This window comes from Zea mays, chromosome 8 (genome assembly GCF_902167145.1).
Source record: "Zea mays cultivar B73 chromosome 8, Zm-B73-REFERENCE-NAM-5.0, whole genome shotgun sequence".
Classification (NCBI taxonomy): domain Eukaryota; kingdom Viridiplantae; phylum Streptophyta; class Magnoliopsida; order Poales; family Poaceae; genus Zea; species Zea mays.
In genome coordinates this window covers 179,647,725-179,663,553 of record NC_050103.1, presented here as the reverse complement: position 1 = coordinate 179,663,553, position 15,829 = coordinate 179,647,725, and the positions used below count along the sequence as shown (strand labels likewise).

The window sequence follows — 15,829 nt, the reverse complement described above, 5'->3', positions numbered from 1 at the left end:
AAAGCTGAAAATTTCCATGGCACTGAGAGGATCTGTATAAATCCAACGACAATGAGAGAATTTACTCCGATTCAAAAGGGCACTGGGCACCCAGCCAAAGAAAGTGACGTAGCATTCCATACAGCCAAAGAAAGCGACAACTCCACATGATATTCTGCATGTTTATTGCCACAGTTCCCATCTTCTCCCCAAAACTGGGTACTTACTGACGTTCTGGTTTAATGCCAGGAGTTCGGATCATCCTCTCCACAGAAATGAGTACTTACCGATGTAATGGTTTAATTGCACGAGTTTCGGATCTGGCAGTTTTACAGCTACGTAAACACACTCAATCCAGCCTCCTAAGCAAGTACGCGACCTCAACCTCCTTGGTTAGCGGCATGATTCTGTAGCTGTACAGCTCGGCGACCAAGCTCGGCCTGATTTTGTAGACTGGTTGGCTGCCGTTGTCCTTAGCACCAATGTTCACCTCTTGCCCGAAGATCTTGGCTTTGGCTTCCACCCTGTGTTCGACAGCACGCTCCACCGTTTCATATGTGAGAAGGCGCATGAGTTGATCACGGTCCTGAATTTTACAAAAAGTGACAATAAATAGACAGTTTTTTCACATGAATCGAGATATCATTTTGTTCTGAAACTCTGAAATAAAAAAATACTAATAGTTGGAACAAAAGCACAGACTTGGGCTATTATGGCTGGCGTGTAAGCTTCAGGGGACTCTTGAAACTTGGCCTCTGCCACAAACTTCCCATAGTGGATCCTTTTGGAGAGTGCCTGGAGTATGGAACAAGGAACATAGAATAAGGAAAAATTATAAAAATGCAAAAACTGCACAAGTTGCCAGCAAAATCTTGCATAGATTGACGCATGCAAAATTGGCTTGACTTTGTTTGCTAAAATATAGCACCCTAAAATATATTCTTCTGCGGCAGACAGAGCAAAAGGAATTTCGACACCTAGTTGACTGGAACAAAGGCAGATGTGCATCCAAAGAACTAAAACTGAGTAGAGTTCAGAGAAATATAACATGAATATCAGCTGTACCTGCAAGCAGGTTGTGTCACAAAGAGCATTGGATCCAGCATTACCATCACTTCCTTCTTTCACCAATCTTGGAAGAAGTTCATCAAAATACATTGTCCAAATCTCTTTGTTGATATTGATAGAATCAGCAATGGGATGCAAAACCTATGACAAAGGGCAAGAGTGAAGTATGAATTCATCTAAAATGAAATAACATGGACATAATACCAGGACAACTCATTGGCACTATGATTTATGAATCTTGCAGCTGATGACAGCCCAAATGCACCATAAACATATGTTTCATGTTGCAGATGGATGGATGACACTATATCAGCGCTTGTAGAATATGACAATATTCATGCAGGTCAAACAGTCCAATGATTAATAAATTGAAGCAAAGTGGTAAATCATCATCAATGGATATCCCCTTCAAAAGAAATGTGAATAATGCTACTTTCACCTCTGCTCCACCTAAGGTTCAATAGAAGCTTTTGGATTTAATCAAAGTCTAAAGAGCATATGCGGTAATAAAAAAAATAACCCAATCACTTATTTCAACTCAACTCAATACAATAAAGATCTGTACAGCTCATTCCATAATATATTGGAGAAAGTAGAATATATATTAGGAAACACAGAACTTTTCCTGCCACCTGTATCTAAGGTCTGTGGGATGTGGCATCTGCAATAATGGTAGTACAATGTGCAAGTCACAGCAAACAACCTATATGTTGCTCAATATATTAGCTGTACAAACCTATTTAATTCAGATGCTACCAACTGTATCCAGAAACACATTTATTTTATCTACCTCCATGAACCAAATGGTACATTAGATTGCAAATGATGGCTTATATCTCTTACAGTGACAAAGAAACAAAAAAACAGTCATTAAGAGAAGCATTTGACAACTAAGAACATGCATTACCCTTGGGTATTGCATAGGTGGCAACTGGGGCTCAGGCAGATCCTTGGAAAAGAAAGGGTGCTCATCTGGGCTCTTGTACCTCCCAACCTATGTCAAAAACATTTGCATATGTTATTCTTTCGCATGCCACTATCAATTGCTTTGGTTTTTAAAAAGAAGTCCAAACGAATTCACCTGTGCATGGAGCTTTTCAGTTTCTCTAACCATATATTCAACCAAAGACCCTCCAAAACCATCCATGTGGAAAGCATTGCTATCATATGTGTCAGCGTTGTAACAAAACTGTGCTCTCTCCAAAAGTCCAAATATGATGCTGTCTTCTAGTCTAATCAAAACTTGTCTGATGCTATCCAATGTCAATATTTCACTTCGATCAACCCTCTCTTCCCTAATAAAAGTAGTGCACCATTAAAGTAAAGAATGATAAGTGTCCCTTCAATCAATCAATATAACTAAAAGTGGGTTTATTCAAAAGAAAAAAATCAAGCATCACATAAGACAGTAAGCCTTTGTGCAAAAAGCAACAAGGTTAATATACATAGGGCATAGCCGTGCATGTCAGTTTCCTCCTCACGATATTTCTCTCGTATAGTATATGGAATATTTTCACAAAAATCAAACAGACTTGGTTCACAAAAGAAGTACAATATCTGAGCCGTCAGAGGTGTGCAAATTACCACGGGTTAGTTACAAGTTACAACAATGTAGATACATAGTCCATACAGGCTACACCATGCTTTTGGGATCAAGTCATGACTTCCAAGGTCAAGTCCACCAAACAATTAAACTTCGCAGGGTATTAAGCAAAAGACGCAGAATAATCAACATCGCGTCATATTTGTTAACACAACAAATTCGGCAAGGACTTCAGTACTTCACCCAATTGTAGAATTAGAACAGTAGTACATGCTACATATTGGATGCCTCAAGTACCTAAAACATGGATGATCAGGTTCAAGAGGGCTCAAATCCAAAACTGAGAACCAACATAATCGCAAATCTCTCTCGATAAGAGTTACCACAGTCCACACTACGACCTGGCACAAACACGAAGTCATGGACCTAAAACATGGATGATCAGGTTCAAGAGGGCTCAAGCACACCAAACCACAAATCCCCAACTGAGAACCAACACAATCGCAAATCTCTCTAGATAAGAGTTACCGCACCACGACCACGCACAAACACGAAGTTGTAGACGTAAGAGGGTTCACCAAACCACAAATCCCCAACCGAGAAGTGAGAACCATCGACCAACACAATCGCAAATCTCTCTAGACAAGAGTTACCGCACCACGACCACGCACAAATACGAACTCGTGGGCTTAAGAGGGCCCAAGCACACCAAACCACAAATCCCCATCAGAGAACCAACACAATCGCAAATCTCTCTAGATAAGAGTTACCACACCACGACCACACACAAACACGAACTCATGGATCTAGGACCAACCCCGCATCCCTTACACGGAACCAACAATCAAGGGCCATAGTCGTTTATTAAACCAAACAATTTCTAACCAGGAGAAGGAGCGTTCGTACTTAGCCATGGGCGTTGCGGAGTTGTTGGCCGTGCGGAGCCCCTTGTTCCTGGGCGCTGGTCCGAAGGCAACGCGGCTCGTACCCTGCGGCCCCCGGGCGAGATCTCCCCAGTGAGCAGCAGCGGGCGACGCCGCCGCGGGCTTGGTGACCAGCTTGAAGGCCATCGCCACAAACCACCTCCACCACGAGCAACTTAGTTCGGGACGCTCGCACGAAGTGGGAGGGAGAGCGTGTAAAGCATGTTATGCAAGCAAAATGCCGGGTATTTATTGGGAATTTGGAAGTCGGTGGCCGCGTGGGCCGGACGGAGAGAGCAGGTGTGGTAGGCTTGATGGGGAAGGGGCCCAGGACCGTGGCCCGTGGGGAACGGAACGAGAGCTGGATGGCTTAGCGAGGGACCGAGGGTCCGATCGCTTCTGATTCGGTGGGCCTTGGGCGCTTCGCGCTGTCCCCGTGCCCGCCAGTTGGGCCGTGGTGGCCATGGCGCCAGCCACGGTGGCATGCCCGCATGGTGATCGGCTTGCGTGCGAGTGCGAGCGTCCCAGTCTCCCATATCGGGGGCATCGCCATTTTCATTTTTTTTTCTTTATTTGCGCACGTTATACATCACACATAGTAAGACCATCTCCATTAACCCCCTACTCCTTAAACTCGGATTCTACAAGTTGCTAAATATATATTAAAAACAAAAACAACTTTAGCCTTCAACAGTTCCTAATTCTTAGATTATTAACTATTATTAAATTATACTATCTCGATAATAAATTTATCATTATCGTGACTTAAATCATTTAAAGCGCATCACTTGTACACATGTGCGAACTCAATGACAAACAAGTAATTTTATGGTGTAATTGATGAGTAAAACATGCTCAGTGTAGCTCAGCGCTAGCCTTGGCGGGAGTCGAGCAGTGCCCCCGACCAGACCCCCCAATTAACGGGGCCTCACCCTAGGTACTAAAAAATGGTACGTATATATAGATATATAGCATATTTTGTATAGATATATATTTTGTATAGATATGTATGTTAGCTCTATAAAATTTTTAAAGGCCTAATCATAAGTCAATAATACGGTAGCAACAAGCAAGGAGAATTAAACGTAACCCATTAATCTTTGTGATAAGTTTATACCAACAGACAAATAGGTTTGTACTGTTGAATCTTGGAGGTTTTTTTGACTTTTGGGAGAAGAGTAATGATACCATAATTCACCTGGTCAACATTCATTTTTCTACTGTAGAATTCATGGAACATTTCAACAATGTCATTCTTAACAATATCCCAACATACTTGATAAAATTCAATCGATATATTATGAGGCCCTAAAACCTTGTTTTTTCCATATGAAATAGGACAACTTTAATTTCTTTTTCAGAGAAAGGCTAACATAAAATTTGGTTCTCAAGATCATATATAACTTCCAGTTCAGCCCAAATGCTATCATCAATTTGGAATAGGTTGCCAAGGGCAGGACCAAATAAGTCAGTGTAATACTTAGTTACATACTCAATTAGCTGCTCATCACAGTCAATTCTCCTACTATCTTCTTCAAAGAATATGATGTTGTTTTTCCTTTTTCTCCATTAGCAATTCTATGAAAAAACTCATTATTTCCATCCCCTTTTAACAACCAATTCACATGAGCTCTTTGCTTCTAATAAATTTCATCCTCTTCTAACATCTTTAGGTTTTCACCCATCAAACAAATTCTTTGTTCCATTTGAGATACATTCAATTCATTGTGCTCCTCAACAATTTCTAGAAATTCTAACATATGTTGTATCGGAAGTTTCCTTTTCTATTTTTCTTTTTTTTTATTCTAGCCCCAACCTTTCCGATATTGTTTACAAAGTTTCAAATTTTGTTGAATTTTACCCAAGGCATTCCTATCACCACAATGCTTACCCCATTTTTTTCAATGTTCTTATGAAAATCTGGGTGAGACAACCATTTAAGATCAAATGGCTATGATACGACATTTCTCTCGGAAGCTTTTTAACCTTAACCAAAGGGAAAAATATTCTCCCAAGTTCTGCTCATCAGAATTCTATCAAGTTTCACCAGAGTAGGGGTATTATGATTATTCGACCAAATAAAACCCCCAACCATTTCAATCTCAATCAACTCATGTTACTGGATAATCTCATTAAAGAGCTTCGATTGTTTATGCAGGCCACCACCCTTATTCTTTTCACTTGAGAACCTAGTAATATTGAAATCTCCTCCAACTATATATGGAGCTCTACTATCATTACAAAAAGAAGACAACTCATCAAGGAATCTATCCTTCTCTTGCTCTTGAGCAAGGCCATAGACAATAATCAAATTCCACTTCTCTGAACACATTTTGTCCCATAAATCAACATGTAACATATGTGCTCCTTGTTTCAAGACACCCACATCAAATAGGTCGGTTTTGATCCCAATTAAAATTCCTCCAGATTTGCCACTGGATGGATTCCATGCCCAAATGAAATCATGATCATGATCAAAATTATTTGTTACAGATTCATCATATTCCTCAATCATGGTTTCTTGAATACCAATGAAGGAGAGCTTATATTGAGTAATGAGGTTTTTAATATAAATGGAAACACCTCTCTTCCTGATACCTCTACAATTCCATATCAGACCTTTCATTTGTGTTGCCATCTTGGTGATTATTCTTCTTATTAGCAGGGATTCTCCCTTTCCCTTTCTTTCCTTCGAATCCAGGTTTTTCCTAAACTATACTCATGGGAGAAATTAGAATGTTTTTTTTTCTTTTTAACTTTCTTTTTCCTCGATTGGCTAGAGTGAAACCATCTGTTTCAGATGTTTCCTCTTGTTCAGTTACCACATCATCACTAATCTGAGCTTTTCTGTTTTCTATCACCGTCCTTTTTTGAGCTAGAGAATGTCTTGCAGTCTTGCTATTTCCATCTCTTTAATTAAATCAATGGGTGTCATGTTTTCTATGTCAATTTTAACACCCATTTTGGAAGATAAGCACACAATTTTACTCAAAGGAATATCAGTAAAATTATTAGTGGGGACCAGTATATTACCTTCAAGATTTCTCTTCACTGTCATTCTTTTATTCTTTTCTTCAATTCTTAAGCCCATGTCTTTCTTTAGTCTTTCACTCACCCTCCTCTCCTCTGGGGCTACAACAACTTTCTTCTTATTTGGAATAATAGCACATTAGTAATAGCTTCCTCATTGTCCCGATATGTCTTGTTTTTTCCTATGACATATTCAGAACTATACTGTCTTGAGTACATCCCGTAGGGTCCACTTTTCAGTATCACCATTATGTCCCGTGTGCATTAGTTCCTTAATCACTACATAGATTTTTTGGATACCTCGTTGCCTTAACATATCGGCATTTATATCCACTTCCTCTATAGTTTTCATACACCAGATTTTCTGCACACCAAATCCAGCCACTCCCATATCTAGTTTGGTATACACATCACCCAGCATGTCACTGTCTTCATCATCCTCGCTATCAGTGATGCATCTTCTTCATCAGCAAAATTTTTAACCTCCATTTGTTTCTCCATTAGGGTATGATCTTCAACAACCATCTTTCCTTTGTTTTTCTCCACTCTAATATCCTTAGGATGATTATTTTTGGATTGAGATCTCCTTTGATAGGACTGCATCACTTCTTTACCACCTCTCTGTTGCTCTAGGTTCACATTTTGGCTTTCTGATTTTCCCTTCATCTCTGTGAAGTCCTTCCCTTCATACTTAGTTCTTTTAGCAAATTTTGGAGGGTTATCTTCAATCCTAATCCCCTCGTCAAGAGTGTCAATTTCATCATCATTTCGAATTTCTCTTTCGAAGAAGAAATCATATAAAAAATAAGCCAAGAGCACTTTTAGCAACTTCAGGGACAACTCTTACATCTCTACATGCTATACTTGCTCTCACAAAATCATTCCTAAATCTGGTTTTTTTCATCAATCTCCGTAACTTGGCCACCCACTTTGGCAATTGTTTTAACAAACCTCTGTTCCATGGGAATTCCCCTAATTCTGAACCATCCCCTTTGAAGACAACCTTTTGCACTAACAACAGGCGACCATGGGTCGATAGTAATTTGAGCTTTGACAGTTCGCATACCCAGTGGTCTAAAGTATCCCAAATCGCTTATCGTTTTAGGATATGGAAATCTCACTACCAATTTGTCTAGCAGACCACCTCCAAATATTTTTCCCAACATATTCATAAATTCTTACTCAAATTGCCCCCACCCCCCAAATGCCCTCCAGATATGACAGCCGTATTAGGGGTCTGTTTGGTTTGATGCCTAACTTACCACACTTTGTCTAACTTCTCTGCCTAAGGTTAGTTCTTCAATTCGAACGACTAACCTTAGGCAAAGTGTGGCACATTTAGCCACAAACCAAACAGCCCCTAGATCTCTCCTTAACCCATCTATTATCAGTTTTTCCACTATATAGAAGAAACTTTGTTCTTCATCCTGAACGGCGCATAACTCGGGGGCATTGTTCCAGGGTAAACATTTTTTACATTCATAAACAACATGATCGTCAAATCCATAGGATTCACAGGGGAAACGGTGCCGACAATCTCTAGTCATGTGGTACACGTACAACTTAACAGATTTTAACAGGAACGGCAACCAAGGAAATGCAAACTTCGAATAGTGTGCATCAAAGAATAAGTTCCAGCGACAATGAGCGAATTTACTCTGATTCAAAAGGGCACCCAGCCAAAGAAAGTGACCCAGCATTCCATACAGGCTACAACCATTAGCATTACGCACGAGGGGCGAGTAAGCGCAACTCCAGATGATATTATGCATGTTGCTTGCCACACATGGTATATTTTCCATCCTCTCCCCAAAACTGGGTACTTACTGATGTTCTGGTTTAATGACAGGAGTTCGGATCATCCTCTTCACAGAAATGGGTACTTACCGATGTTATGGTTTAATACCAGGAGTTCGGATCTGGCAGTTTTACAGCTACGTAAACACACTCAATCCAGCCTCTTAAGCAAGTACGCGACCTCAACCTCCTTGGTTAGCGGCATGATTCTGTAGCTGTACAGCTCGGCGACCAAGCTCGGCCTGATTTTGTAGACCGGTGGGCTGCCGTTGTCCTTAGCACCAATGTTCACCTCTTGCCCGAAGATCTTGGCTTTGGCCTCCACCCTGTGTTCGATAGCACGCTCCACCGTTTCATATGTGAGAAGGTTCATGAGTTGATCACGGTCCTGAATTTTGCCAAATGTGACGAGAAATAGATATATTTTTCAAATGAATCGAAATATCATTTTGTTCTGAAACTCTGAAATAAAATAAAAAATAAATGAAAATAGTAGTACTAGAAATACTAATAGTTGGAACAAAAGCAGACTTGGGCTATTATGGCTGGCGTGTAAGCTTCAGGGGACTCTTGAAACTTGGCCTCTGCCACAAACTTCCCATAGTGGATCCTTCTGGAGAGTGCCTGGAGTATGGAACAAGTAACACACAATAAAGAAAATTATAAAAATGCAAAAATTTCACAAGTTACCAGCAAACATCAGATCAGTACTATGAAAATGACATCTCAAGAAATTAAGACAATAGGAAAATCTTGCATGGATCGACGCATGCAAACTTGGCTTGACTTTGTTTGCTAAGATATATTCTTTTCAACTGAATGAAAACTGCGGCAGACAGAAGAAAAGAAACTTTTATAGCCTAGACACCTAGTTGGCTGGAACAAAAGCAGATGTGCACCCAAAGAACTAAAACTGAGTAGAGGATTTAACATGAATATCAGCTGTACCTGCAAGCAGGTTGTGTCACAAAGAGCACTGGATCCAGCATTACCATCACTTCCTTCTTTCACCAATCTTGGAAGAAGTTCATCAAAATACATTTTCCAAATCTCTTTGTTGATATTGATAGAATCAGCAATGGGATGCAAAACCTATGACAAAGGACAAGAGTGAAGTATGAATTCATCTAAAATGTAATAACATGGTCATAATACCAGGACATCTCATTGGTATTATGATTTATGAATCTTGCAACAGATGACAGCCCAAATGCAGCATAAACAAATGTTTGCAGATGGATCAGGAAGGCACTATGTCAGCGCTTGTAGAATGACAAGATTCATGCAGGTCAAACCATCCAATGATTAATAAATTGAAGCAAAGTGGTAAATCATCATCAATGAATATCCCCTTCAAAAGAAATGCAAATAATGCTACTATCACCTCTGCTCCACCTAAGGTTGAATAGAAGCTTTTGGATTTACTAAAAGTCTAAAGAGCATATGCTGTAATAAAAAAATAAAAAAATCCCCATCACTTATTTCAACTCAACTCAATACAATAAAGATCTGTACAGCTCATTCCATAATATATTAGAGAAAGTAGAATATATATTAGGAAACACAGAACTTTTCCTGCCACCTGTATCTAAGGCCTGTGGGATGTGGCATTTGCAATAATGATAGTAGATTATGCAAATCACAGCACACGACTTATATGTTGCTCAACAATCAATATATTAGCTGTACAGGCCTTCTAATTCAGATGCTAAACAACTGTATCCAGAAGCACATTTACTTTATCTACCTCCAAGAATCAAACGGTACATTAGATTACAAATGATGGTTTATATCTCTTACAGTGACAAAGAAACAAAGAACAATCATCAAGAGAAGCATTTGACAACTAAAAACATGCATTACCCTTGGGTATTGCATAGGTGGCAACCGGGGCTCAGGCAGATCCTTGGAAAAGAAAGGGTGCTCATCTGGGCTCTTGTATCTCCCAACCTATGTTACAAACATTAGCACATGTTATTCTTTCGCATGCCATGATCAATTGTTTTGTTTTTTTAAAGAAATCCAAATGGATTCACCTGTGCATGGAGCTTTTCAGTTTCTCTAACTATATATTCAACCAAAGATCCTCCAAAACCATCCATGTGGAAAGCATTGCTATCATATGTATCAGCATTGTAACAAAACTGTGCTCTCTCCAAAAGGCCAAATATGATGCTGTCTTCTAGTCTAATCAAAACTTGTCTGATGCTATCCAATGTCAATATGTCACTTCGATCAACCCTCTCTACCCTAATAAAAGTAGTGAACCATTAAGATAAAGAATGATCAGTTCCTTTGGTATAACTAAAAGTGGGGTTCCTAAAAAGAAAGAAATCAAGCATCACATAAGACAGTAAGCCTTTGTACAAAAAAGCAACAAGGTTAATATATATATAGCCATCCATGTCAATTTCGTCCTCAAGATTTCGGTCTCGTATCTGGAATATTTTCGCAAAAATCAAGCAGGCTTGGTTCAGAAAGGAATTACAACATCTGAGCCATCAGAGGTGTGGAAATTTCCACGGTTTAGTTACAACAATGTAGATACATAGAGACTACAGGCTACATCATGCTTTTGGGACTTCCAAAGTCAAGTCCACCACCAAACAATTAAACTTCACACAGGGTATTAAGCAAAAGGCGTAGAATAATCAACATGATGTCATTTTCGTTAACACAATAAATTCGACAAGGAGTTCTCCAAATTCTAGAATTAGAACAGTAGCTATAAATTGGATGGCTCAGGTACCTAAAACATGGATGATCAGGTCCAGGAGGGCTCAAGCACACCAAACCACAAATCTCCAACTGAGAACCAACACAATCCAAATGTCTCTAGATAATAGTTACCACACCACGACCACGACTACGCACAAACACGAAGTCATGGACCTAAACATGGATGATCAGGTTCAAGAGGGCTCAGACACACCAAACCACACATCCTCAACTGAGAACCAAGACAATCACAAATCTCTCTAGATAAGAGTTATCACACCACGACCACTCACAAGTCACAAACACGAAGTCATGGATCTAAAACATGGATGATCAGGTTCAAGAGGGCTCAAACACACCAAACCACAAATCCCCAACTGAGAACCAACACAATCGCAAATCTCTCTAGATAAGAGTTACCGCACCACGACCACGCACAAACAGTCATGGACCTAAAACATGGATGATCAGGTTCAAGAGGGCTGAAACACACTAAACCACAAATCCGCAACTGAGAACCAACACAATGGCAAATCTCTCTAGATAAGAGTTACCACACCACGACCACAACCACGCACAAACACGAAGTCATGGGCCTAAAACATGGATGATCAGGTTCCAGAGGGCTCAAGCATACTAAACCACAAATCCCCAACTGAGAACCAACACAATCGCGAACCTCTCTAGATAAGAGTTACCGCACCCGCACCACGACCACGCACAAACACGAAGTCATGGACCTGAAACATGGATGATCAGGTTCAAGAGGGCTCAAACACACTAAACCACAAATCCGCAACTGAGAACCAACACAATGGTAAATCTCTCTAGATAAGAGTTACCACACCACGACCACGACCACGCACAAACACGAAGTCATGAACCTAAAACATGGATGATCAGGTTCCAGAGGGCTCAAGCATACCAAACGACAAATCCCCAACTGAGAATCAACACAATCGCGAGTCTCTCTAGAGAAGAGTGACCACACCACGACCGAGTCACCACAGTCCACGACAACGACCATGCACAAACACGAAGTCATGGATCTAGGATTAACCCCGCATACCTTACACGGAACCAAGGGGCACAGTTGTTTATTAAACCAAACAATTTCTAAGCAGGATAAGGAGTGTTCGTACTTAGCTATGGGCGTTGCGGAGTTGTTGGCCGCGCGGAGCCCCTTGTTCCTGGGCGCTGGTCCGAAGGCAACGCGGCTCGTACCCTGCGGCCCCCGGGCGAGATCTCCCCAGTAAGCAGCAGCGGGCGACGCCGCCGCGGGCTTGGTGATCAGCTTGAAGGCCATCGCCACCAACCACCTCGCAGGAAATGGGAGGGAGAGCACGTTGGGCAAGGAAAATGCCGGGATGAAATGGGAGGGAGAGCGAGCACGTTTAGGCAGGGAATGCTGCGATTTATTTGGAAGCGGGTGACCGCGTGGGGGCGGAGGGGAGAGCAGGTTTGGTAGGGTAGGTGGAGAGGGGCCCAGGAGGCCACGACCGCGGGCAACAAAACGAGACGCATCCGACTTATATCATAAATCTAATATTTTAACATATATATATAGAATATAAAACTAATTTTTATTAATATTATTAAAAATATTATAAAGTATTTAAATAATTTTTTGTATAATTTTTTATGTACGTTATTTTCTCTCTACAACAAAAAAAATGAAAAAACATCTGAATCCATATTTAAATAGACATCCAAATTTTATATCAATTATTTAAAAAGATATAGAACGAATTTAATGTTTAATTCTTTGTGAATTTAATAGCAAGCTCCAAGTCAGTTGGGACCTCTGTCCAACTCGGCGCTCGGGCGTCGGGTTGCCTCCCAGAGCGAGCGGGTAGTGACTTGTGATGGTTCTCCATGGTAAACTACTCAAAACGCCATCCCTTAATGTTGTCCTTCAAGGGAATGTCAAGGTATTCAGCCTTCCTGCCCCAACTAAGCTCTAGGCTGGCACCACCGACCAACTGATGCTGCCCCCCGACCATTCCAGGCCTAGAGTGGTATAGATACTTCCACAAGCCAAAGTGTGGATAAACTCCCAGGAAGCAGGAATGCCTCATAGAGATGAATGAACACAGCAATTTGAAGCACAGAGTTGGGATTCAGATGAGTCAAATTGAGGGAATAGAAGTCAAGGAGACCACAGAAAAAAAGGAGAAATCGGCAAACCCAGTCCTCAGGTCAAGAAGGGAACGAAAACGATCGCTTCATGGGTGTCCTCTGCCGGGATGGTGATCCCCCGCCAGATTCGCCAAGAGCACAAATCTTTGGGTGGGAGAACATCGATCTCGACGAGATGAAGAAGATCAGGTTTCGAAATGACGGAAGTGTAATTATCGCATAAAGGGAGCTGGCTATTGGGATCAATTAGAGGGATAGAGGGCGTAGCGACCCCCTATTTCCTCTTCATGGGTGCCATCCCGATCTCACAAGCAAGCAGGCTCGGGTACGACGTAGGAGCAAGCACAGGCTCGAGGGACTGGAATGTGGCGGAAGAAAAACAGAGTTAGGGTTCACGCACCGGGAAACCGTTGACAAGGATGTATACGCACATGCTAAGTCAGGTGCATCATGGCGGGCAAGTGGCTCGAACAAGTTTTTGGCATAACAGAATAAAATGGGTCGGACAGAGTTTCCAGACGGGCCTACCTGAGTGTTTCGAAAACTGAAATCGTCGATTGGGTCCATCAGAATCAACTTATCAGGCAAAGCAGGAGTAGAACAAAAGCAGAAGTGCAATGGTCGGATTTCATTCAATCGGAGGAAGAACATTACAAAGAAAATAGGGCCGACTCATTATGAGCCGACCCTGATATCATTGTTCCTCTACCACTACTACAACTACAACTACTGCTACTACTGCTACTACTACAACAACAACAACTACTGCTACAAAACTAATACTACAACTATGGCTACTACTACAACTACCACTACACTACTATCTACGTCGGTGGCGCCTTGCCACCGGCGTTACTGTCGTCTCCATCGCCCTCATCACCGTCGATGTCGTCGTCGCCACCGCTGTTGTCGTCGTCGCCGCTGCCGCTACCCTCCTCCTCAAAGTCCGAGGAGTCCTCCCCCTCTGAGTCATCCAACCCCCCGAGCCCCACACGCTCAACGGATCAGATGTAGGCTCACTTTGTCGCCGACAACCCCGTGGAGTCATCTGAGTCATCAGACGACGCCATGGGGGACGCCGGAGGGGGTGAGCCATTGTACTCGGAGGACAACTCCTCCTCAGAGAACTCCGAGCCCCTGAAGTCCTCTGATGAAGGGCTCAGAGGGCGCTTGTGCTTCCCCTCCGCCGAGTGATGCCTGCCCCTGCTTCCCTTCCCTCCGGCCATCGCTCTCTTGGGTGAGGAGGAAGGGGAGAAGAGGGGAACGAGTGAACAAGAACAAGTGATGAAAGCAATCGGGGGTGAGCAGGCTATTTAAAGGAGGCAGAGGGTGGCCCATCGTTCCCCGCCCGTTTGGCGAACAGTCACAAGACTTCAATAGCAGCTCAGATTTCTAAGAAATAAGACAGGCAGTTGGCATCGTTTCACATAACACGGCATCGGAAGAAATCAAAGTCAACCACCCAGACACAACATTACACCTCCCTGTCATATCAGTTTACTATTTCGGGACAAGACAATGGGCACCTTTCAGTGGATAGACACCCATTGGGTGCACCCATTGGTTGTACCATCCGGATTTTTTGAGATTTTCTGAAGCAGCATGACCTGCAACATATATGCATTGAATACCCAACAAAAAAGGGCAAGATCGGTAAAACTGAAGGCAATTAGGACTCTATCGGGCAAAAGTCCAATCAGCAGAAGCATTGAAGTCCTTGGTCAAGTGTCGTCTAGCCAGACTTCTCCTGGTTTAGGCTCGGCCGACTAGACTCCTATTCATCAAGGCATCCAGTCGGAACGAATTCAAACCAAGCTAGGGGTGGACAGACGTCACCGCTGGATTACATCAAAATCTTCTGAGTGCAGGTTTAAAAGACCTTTGAGTTGATTACTCGAAATCAATTCAAAGCTTGTGGGCTACACCCATTTGGTGCACCTTCGGTGCACCCAATGGACACAGGAAAGCCCAGGGAAGAACACTAAACTCAAAAGCGAACATTAATGACATTTGAGTTGGTTACTCAAAATCAATTCAAATCTAAGGGGCTACACCCATTGGGTGCATCTTCGGTGCACCCAACAGACACAGGAAAGCCAAGGGAAAAACGCTAAACTCAAAAGCGAACAATAATGACCTTTGAGTTGATTACTCAAAATCAATTCAAAGCTCGGGGGGCTTGTGGGGGATAGATATCCCTCGGGTCCACATGCGCATGAAAACACATCTGGGGCCACCTAGCAGGCATCCCCCTAGGGCGTCCTGTGGTGGGCCGGCCGAAAGTAACCAGGCGAAGCAAGCCCATTCTGAACCAGCAAAGGCCAACATCTAATTTAGGCACCATGAGAGCACAAGTATGTCTAGCATGACGATTGCGCCCACCCGACAAGCTAAGCCTCCGGTGGTAACTCGGGCGGATGAGCGCAGGGAGTTCCCAAGATGTAGGAGGACATTTCGCTACAAACCGAGAAATAGGCGAATGGATTACATTTGTCACCAATGTGGGGATAGCTACACTTGGTCGTGTATATAAGGCCAAGAGCCACCCCTACCATTTTCATCTCACCTCAGCCCACCATTCTCATAGTTCACAGCTTGTAATCTCATCCCAATACCAAGATCATCGCATGAC

At 42.3% G+C, this 15,829-nt stretch overlaps 2 protein-coding genes across 2 annotated transcripts; both read right to left on the bottom strand.

The window, feature by feature from the left end:
* On the bottom strand, positions 1–3,708 carry LOC103636619 (chorismate mutase 3, chloroplastic-like). Its single transcript, NM_001301551.1, has 6 exons — positions 3,497–3,708; positions 2,129–2,342; positions 1,955–2,041; positions 1,045–1,188; positions 682–774; positions 1–565 (listed from the first exon to the last, which is right to left on the bottom strand). Exons 1-6 carry the CDS (start codon positions 3,658–3,660, stop codon positions 329–331), a joined length of 939 nt encoding a protein of 312 aa, NP_001288480.1. The 5' UTR covers positions 3,661–3,708; the 3' UTR covers positions 1–328.
* Positions 3,709–8,065: 4,357 nt separating this feature from the next.
* On the bottom strand, positions 8,066–12,424 carry LOC100279511 (chorismate mutase). The gene is made up of 6 exons (NM_001152511.2): positions 12,201–12,424; positions 10,377–10,590; positions 10,204–10,290; positions 9,289–9,432; positions 8,872–8,964; positions 8,066–8,728 (listed from the first exon to the last, which is right to left on the bottom strand). Exons 1-6 carry the CDS (start codon positions 12,362–12,364, stop codon positions 8,492–8,494), a joined length of 939 nt encoding a protein of 312 aa, NP_001145983.1. The 5' UTR covers positions 12,365–12,424; the 3' UTR covers positions 8,066–8,491.
* Between the last annotated feature and the right edge of the window lie 3,405 nt (positions 12,425–15,829).